This window comes from Nansenia antarctica, assembly GCF_963989245.1.
Source record: "Nansenia antarctica genome assembly, chromosome: 6".
Taxonomy (NCBI): Eukaryota; Metazoa; Chordata; class Actinopteri; order Argentiniformes; family Microstomatidae; genus Nansenia; species Nansenia antarctica.
The window spans coordinates 68,958,441-68,967,068 of NC_137676.1; the positions used below are offsets into that span (position 1 = coordinate 68,958,441).

Consider the following 8,628-nt stretch of genomic DNA (forward strand, 5'->3'; position numbering starts at 1 on the left):
GTCTAAATGTGAACTGTGGTATTATTGTTATTGTGTACAGGCCACCGTAGTGACATCCGGGGGGTATTCCATCAACATCGCTAAAGGGAAAATCCAGGTTTAGTCTGATAAACAGTAAACAGTTAATCAGTAACGTTAGCCGCTTTTGTGCTCATGTAGGCCTACTTCGTATTATATTATAGCTGATGATCTTTGTGTGTGTATGTGACTGTCAGTCACAAGTTTATATTCTGTATATTCTTTTTATTTTTTTTTGGCCATCCTCTAGTTTTGGCTGTGATTAGAAAAAAAAAATCGTTGTTTTGAGCGCGCGTGCGCGTTTCATGCGCGTGCACGCGAAAAAATCGTGCGCTGCGCGCGCGGCCACCCGCCACCATTGTAAACATTCCTGGAGGAAACACTGTGGGGGGGTACACCATGTTAGGAGACTGGGGGGGTACACCATGTTAACAGACTGGGGGGGTACACCATGTTAACAGACTGGGGGGGTACACCATGTTAACAGACTGGGGGGGTACACCATGTTAGCAGACTGGGGGGGTACATCATGTTAACAGACTGGGGGGGTACACCATGTTAACAGACTGGGGGGGTACACCATGTTAACAGACTGGGGGGGTACACCATGTTAACAGACTGGGGGGGTACATCATGTTAACAGACTGGGAGGGTACACCATGTTAACAGACTGGAGGGTACACCATGTTAACAGACTGGGGGGGTACATCATGTTAACAGACTGGGGGGGTACACCATGTTAACAGACTGGGGGGGTACATCATGTTAACAGACTGGGGGGGTACACCTCATTAACAGACTGGGGGGGTACATCATGTTAACACACTGGGGGGGTACACCTCATTAACAGACTGGGGGGGTACACCATGTTAACAGACTGGGGGGGTACACCATGTTAACAGACTGGGGGGGTACACCATGTTAACAGACTGGGGGGGTACACCATGTTAACAGACTGGGGGGGTACACCATGTTAACAGACTGAGGGGGTACACCATGTTAACAGACTGGGGGGTACACCATGTTAGCAGAGTACTCAGTCACTGGACGTACCAGAGCACTTGTGTGTAAATCTCTGGTTCTCTGGTTAAGTCAAATGGCTCACAGACTTTTGAGAGCAGTTTTATATTTAATATAACTGACTAGTCATGTGTGGTTACTCACATCTTAACGCTGCCCTTGCTCATCTTCAATATCTGGCTCAGACCCTCTAGATGGAGACTAGAGCTGTGTGACACACACACACCACACACACACACACACACACACACACACAAACACACCTCAGATTATTAGATTATTGGATCAGGCATAAACATTAGTGTACGGTTTAGGTCAAGCCAGACACACCGCACACGCACACACACAAGCCAGACACGCGCACGCGCACACACACACACACACACACACACACACACACACAGACAGACACACAGACACACACACACAGACACACACAGTTGTGAAACCACATCTACTCTGAAGTCCGTCCCTCCTTCCCCTACCTGAGTCCAGAGTCCAGGGACAGACAGCGCAGGTCAAAGCTCTGGACGTCCACTGGAGCCTGCAGGGTCTCCAGCACCTGGTTACAACACACACACACACGAATGGAAAGAAAAAATATATATACAGTAAAAGAAACCAATCTCACTCACACACACACTTACTCACTCTCTCTCACACACACACACACACACACACACGTTCTCTCTCTCTCTCTCTCTCACACACACACACACACGTACTCTCTCTCTCTCTCTCACACACACACACACACACACACACACACACGTACTCTCTCTCTCTCTCTCTCTCTCACACACACACACACACACACACACACACACACACACACACACACACATCTGGATACAGCTACTCAATAGATTCAGAGGTTCTAAGGCTGATCCGGAGCGCGTGTGAAGGCTACCTGGTCCAGGTCACAGTATCTCTCCAGGGAGGGGTGCTGGGGGACCTACCTGGTCCAGGTCACAGTATCTCTCCAGGGAGGGGTGCTGGCGGACCTGCCTGGCCTTCAGCACGGCCGTGTCCAGCCCCGCCAGCCGCTCCTCCACCCGGGCCAGCTCTGACCTGCTGGAGGGGAAGTGCTGCTCCATGTGGCTCAGCTCCAACACCAGCGCCCCCTTCCTGTGTGGAGGAGGAACAGCCATGCTAGTGGACTAGGCTAGTGTAGTAGAGTAGTGTACTAGGGTAGTGTAGTAGAGTAGTGTACTAGGCTAGTGTAGTGTGCTAGTGTACTAGGGTAGTAGGGTAGTGTAGTAGAGTAGTGTACTAGGCTAGTGTAGTGTGCTAGTGTACTAGGGTAGTAGGGTAGTGTAGTAGAGTAGTGTACTAGGGTAGTAGGGTAGTGTAGTAGAGTAGTAGAGTAGTAGAGTAGTGGACTAGGGTAGTGTAGTAGAGTAGTGTAGTATGCTAGTGTAGAAGCGTAGTGTACTAGGGCAGTGTAGTATGGAAGTGTAGTATGTACTGTACATTCTATGGAGCACGTCGAAGGCCCTGTCCATGTCCCGGTCGATCTCCATCAGCAGTCTGGCCTTCTCTCTCTTCACCTGCGACAGCAGCCCGCTGGACAGAGTCTGGATGACACACACACACACACACACACACACACACACACACACAGGTAAGTGCAGGCAGCCAAACCACTTGCATACAAAAGTAATGGTCTAAAATGGAGCCATTTATTACCTGGTGTGTGTCCCTAGTCCCCCTGCTCACCTGGTGTGTGTCTAGTCCCCCTGCTCACCTGGTGTGTCTCTCTAGTCCCCCCTGCTCACCTGGTGTGTCCCTAGTCCCCCCTGCTCACCTGGTGTGTGTCTAGTCCCCCTGCTCACCTGGTGTGTGTCTAGTCCCCCCTGCTCACCTGGTGTGTGTCTAGTCCCCCTGCTCACCTGGTGTGTGTCTAGTCCCCCTGCTCACCTGGTGTGTCCCTAGTCCCCCCTGCTCACCTGGTGTGTCCCTAGTCCCCCTGCTCACCTGGTGTGTCCCTAGTCCCCCTGCTCACCTGGTGTGTCCTTAGTCCCCCTGCTCACCTGGTGTGTCCCTAGTCCCCCTGCTCACCTGGTGTGTCCCTAGTCCCCCTGCTCCACCTGGTGTGTCCCTAGTCCCCCCTGCTCACCTGGTGTGTGTCTAGTCCCCCCTGCTCACCTGGTGTGTGTCTAGTCCCCCTGCTCACCTGGTGTGTCCCTAGTCCCCCTGCTCACCTGGTGTCCCTAGTCCCCCTGCTCACCTGGTGTGTGTCTAGTCCCCCCTGCTCACCTGGTGTGTGTCTAGTCCCCCTGCTCACCTGGTGTGTGTCTAGTCCCCCCTGCTCACCTGGTGTGCGTCTAGTCCCCCTGCTCACCTGGTGTGTGTCTAGTCCCCCTGCTCACCTGGTGTGTCCCTAGTCCCCCTGCTCACCTGGTGTGTGTCTAGTCCCCCCTGCTCACCTGGTGTGTCCCTAGTCCCCCCTGCTCACCTGGTGTGTCCCTAGTCCCCCCTGCTCACCTGGTGTGTCCCTAGTCCCCCTGCTCACCTGGTGTGTGTCTAGTCCCCCCTGCTCACCTGGTGTGCGTCTAGTCCCCCCTGCTCACCTGGTGGATGTTCTTGAGTTGGGCCTTGCTCTCTGCAGCCTGACACAGAGCCTTTTCCACCGCTCTCTCCATGACTGAAGATGAAGCCTGTATACACACACACACACACACACACACACACAGACACACATTATATGAGGTGATAACAGGCAGGGCTCGACATTAGTTTATTTGCATAGCCTCCATACTGAGATATATGACACACACACACCCCTCACAGGTACAGGTACAGGTACACACACGCTATATTTACTAAAAACACACACCACACCGTTGCTGCCACTGCAAGTTTGAAGAAATTCTAACTTCACATGGCTGCAGTCAAAAAGATATGCGCCTCCTACTTCGATATAATAAACAGTTTAACGATCACAAAATACTTGTAATTTGTGGATTGGATTGACTATTCTCGGTTGCCATAGGCTAGTGGTAAGGGAGACTTATATAAATACTTTCGTTTTGGGACGTGTTCGTGTTTGGGGCTGTGTGATCATCTAATTATGTGTTCTCTCAGCATGTTGTGATGTGAAATTAAGAAGATGAATGGCTGAAATGACCCAAAGCGGGGAAAAACAAATACGACATCTTAAAGTTTTTTCACATGCACATTAACAGTGACTCCTATCGCTTCAGTCTCAAACAGCATCGGAGGAGAATACCAACAGGGAGGAAGGACGCTACAGTAGATATGGGGACAGAGGATTGGTCAGAAGTGGAGTCTCTAACACCCATACAGACACGTCATACCTGTTTCAGATTCTCTTTGACAGGCAAGGAGGAGTTCGGTCGGCGATGCATCCATCTCACGCCATGACGGCTAGGATAATTTTAACAGTGTTAGGTCGTCAACAACAACAACAACAACAACAAGCACACACTGATGGGACAAACTAGTACTAATGCACTCTGAGTGTTATTGTCATGTGATTGATTCAAAACTTGTTTTAAACTTGCTTTTTATCTTTACATATTTTCTAGGGGTTGTTTTTACTTTTTATGTATCTATCTATTCTGGTTCTCTCCATGGAATGCAGTGTATAGAGTGTAAATAGAGTATTTAGAAAAGTGCTATACAACATAAATGCATTATGATTATTGCATGTATTTGTTGTATTGTATTGGTATTTAGAATTATTTACAAATATATATATTAGTCGTGATATTGAATTCCAATGTATTTTATACACACGACCAATCAACTTTCACCGTTGTCCATCACCATCATTCAGGATGAGTTCCCCAAAACCCCAAAGACACCATAGAGTAAGAGTGCGTAGAGAGAGACACCATAGAGTAAGAGTGCGTAGAGAGACACCATAGAGTAAGAGTGTGTAGAGAGACACCATAGAGTAAGAGTGCGTAGAGAGAGACACCATAGAGTAAGAGTGCGTAGAGAGACACCATAGAGTAAGAGTGCGTAGAGAGACACCATAGAGTAAGAGTGTGTAGAGAGACACCATAGAGTAAGAGTGCGTAGAGAGAGACACCATAGAGTAAGAGTGTGTAGAGAGACACCATAGAGTAAGAGTGTGTAGAGAGACACCATAGAGTAAGAGTGCGTAGAGAGACACCATAGAGTAAGAGTGTGTAGAGAGACACCATAGAGTAAGAGTGCGTAGAGAGAAGACACCATAGAGTAAGAGTGTGTAGAGAGAGACACCATAGAGTAAGAGTGTGTAGAGAGACACCATAGAGTAAGAGTGTGTAGAGAGACGACACCATAGAGTAAGAGTGTGTAGAGAGACACCATAGAGTAAGAGAGTGTAGAGAGAAGACACCATAGAGTAAGAGTGCGTAGAGAGACACCATAGAGTAAGAGTGCGTAGAGAGACACCATAGAGTAAGAGTGTGTAGAGAGACACCATAGAGTAAGAGTGCGTAGAGAGAGACACCATAGAGTAAGAGTGTGTAGAGAGACACCATAGAGTAAGAGTGTGTAGAGAGACACCATAGAGTAAGAGTGTGTAGAGAGACACCATAGAGTAAGAGTGTGTAGAGAGACACCATAGAGTAAGAGTGCGTAGAGAGAGACACCATAGAGTAAGAGTGTGTAGAGAGACACCATAGAGTAAGAGTGCGTAGAGAGAGACACCATAGAGTAAGAGTGCGTAGAGAGACACCATAGAGTAAGAGTGCGTAGAGAGACACCATAGAGTAAGAGTGTGTAGAGAGACACCATAGAGTAAGAGTGCGTAGAGAGAGACACCATAGAGTAAGAGTGTGTAGAGAGACACCATAGAGTAAGAGTGTGTAGAGAGACACCATAGAGTAAGAGTGCGTAGAGAGAAGACACCATAGAGTAAGAGTGTGTAGAGAGAGACACCATAGAGTAAGAGTGTGTAGAGAGACACCATAGAGTAAGAGTGCGTAGAGAGACACCATAGAGTAAGAGTGTGTAGAGAGAGACACCATAGAGTAAGAGTGTGTAGAGAGACACCATAGAGTAAGAGTGTGTAGAGAGACACCATAGAGTAAGAGTGCGTAGAGAGACACCATAGAGTAAGAGTGTGTAGAGAGACACCATAGAGTAAGAGTGTGTAGAGAGAGACACCATAGAGTAAGAGTGTGTAGAGAGACACCATAGAGCAGGGGTCGGCAATTAGGTTTGGCCTCGGGCCCAAAAAATTTTTTGGCACTAGATGGCGGGCCCGAACATAATTTAAGTAATTGATTGTTAAAAAATGTGACACGTTCTAATGCTTTGATTTTTCTTTCGAGAAATGTACACATCGCTAGTCAACTAACACAGCTTGTTTTGTGAGCCTGCTAACAATGTAAAGTAGTGTTATAATTAACTAGGTAGCAGTCCAATCCATTTCGTTGCAGTATTAGGCTTGACTAGTGAGTTTGTGTTGTGATTCTCAACAACGTTGAAACGTAGTTTCACCCTTTTCCATAGTTTTGAATAATAAATGTGTGGACTGACGATGTATCGCAGCCTAACTTATTCTAATAATTATTTAACATACTTTTATTCTGAATGATTCCCCCCTCCTCCAGACAAGGTCACATTATTTATTATTGGATTGGTTGTTTGCGTGTTGGGTGAAGTTAGCTAAACATTTAACCTGCTAACTAGCAAGAGAAACATAATGTCACTCTCCAAAGGTCTAAAGAGGAAAGTTGACGGTGAAAACAGGGCATTTAAACAGGAATGGACAGCGAACTATACGTTCATCCTACCTTTCATCAATGCAAAGCCGTTGTGAGACTCACATCTTCCGTGCTCACAATGTTCCCTTTCTATACATGCGAGTCGTCCTTTTCCTCAATGAATGTGATAAAGACGCACGAAGGAATCGATAGATGCATAAAAAATGAAAAAAACTGCCTGCGGATTAAAGTGACGTCAATATCACCAGATATCAAGCAAATAGTGACCGATGAGAGATGCCACTTTTTTTTCACATTAAGTGAGTACCAAGCCTGTCGTTATTGTATTTAATAACCTAATTGTATTTTGTATATTTTGAATGAATGGCTTATGGCTCATTGTACTTATTATCCCTAATAGCGCGTTTGCTCTGTCGTTTCAGGAGCATAGGCCTACCACCACTTTTGCGCCGATTTTGTTGTCAATGTTTTTCAGAAAATTAAACAGAATTTGCTTTGTTACTGTTCATATGTGTGTTGCAGTCACATACGTACACATTACGTTTGAATGATTTAATGAGCTGATGTTATTTTTTTTTCAAACCACACACCGCATGTCGGCTATTTCAGCACCACGCCGTGTCCACCTGCTTATGATTCACTATGAGGGGTTCAGCGTCAGTGCGCTTCGGTGCACCCCGCTGCCTGATTGTCTGTCCCTGTGTCATTCACTCTCAACATGAATAAAAGTACAATAAGCATTATTCAGGTGGTGGTAGATTCTCTATTCGGACATTATAGGCGCGGTGTGGGACTGTCGGTCCGATATTGTAAAAAAAAAAAAAAAAAAAAAAAAAAAAAGGATTCTCAAAATAATCTGCTGGGCCAAATATTATTGGTGACGGGCCAGCAATGGCCCACGGGCCGCCTATTGCCGACCCCTGCCATAGAGTAAGAGTGCGTAGAGAGAGACACCATAGAGTAAGAGTGTGTAGAGAGAGACACCATAGAGTAAGAGTGTGTAGAGAGACACCATAGAGTAAGAGTGCGTAGAGAGACACCATAGAGTAAGAGTGTGTAGAGAAGCAGGCTGGTACCTTCTCGTGTTGTTCATCTTGTTTGTGTAGATGAGTCCCATGATTCTGCTGTCCATCTGAAACTCCTCCACCCCTCCCTCTGGGAGAGGAGACTCCACCTGCACACACACCAGGGGTCTTACATACAGGGTCCCCACCCCTTCTGAAACATCACATTCAAGCACCTTTCAAGGACTTTCAAGACTCAATTCCCTTAAATTCAAGGACCCAACACGGCCTAGTTTGAGACAGATCTAGATGAGAATTTATATAATAGGAACTATCCGCTCAGGACAATTAAAAAGAGAGGCTTGAATGTGTGAACACTAGATGGTCTCTTGCCTTCTCTACCACAGCACACAGCAAAACAATATATTGTGAAATATGTGTAAAGTTAAGACTTATTTACTAGTTGATGAGCTAAGTAAAGCATTTTTGAATATATATATTTTATTTTAGGACAGAGAGAGAGAGGAATCAAGCACTTTCAATGAACTTTTAAGGCTTTTTTTTTGCTCAAATTCACAAACATTCAAGGATTTCAAGGACCCGTGGGAACCCTGTAAATACTCTCTTTGACAGCAGTGTATTCCGCGTTTTTCCTGCATAGAGAACTATGGGGCTGCCGCCTCCGTCATATTTCTAGCCGCCTCCAGCTCTCAACAAAACTCTGACTGTCGTATTTTCTACAAGCGTTGAACTCGGTGGATTTATGTCATTTCTAACTGCAATATCACCACTGCGCCGACCAGGTGGCGGGGGCGCTGTTTCGCAAACAAGTTAGCTTTCGTTTTTGATAGCGAAATAGCTGATAGTTGACTGCTGAAGGAGAATACATATTTGAAAGT

At 46.4% G+C, this 8,628-nt stretch overlaps 1 protein-coding gene across 1 annotated transcript in view; it reads right to left on the bottom strand.

The window, feature by feature from the left end:
- The window catches only part of LOC308160885 (RING finger protein 17-like), a gene marked incomplete at both ends in the record, with an annotated part of 39,834 nt that extends 36,151 nt beyond the window's left edge, over positions 1–3,683 (bottom strand). Inside the window, 4 exons of the mRNA XM_080534818.1 lie at positions 1,524–1,600; positions 1,998–2,166; positions 2,512–2,588; positions 3,612–3,683. Of these exons, the coding sequence (XP_080390944.1) occupies positions 1,524–1,600; positions 1,998–2,166; positions 2,512–2,588; positions 3,612–3,683 (395 nt within the window). The remainder of the gene's footprint in view (positions 1–1,523; positions 1,601–1,997; positions 2,167–2,511; positions 2,589–3,611) is intronic.
- Positions 3,684–8,628: the final 4,945 nt, after the last annotated feature.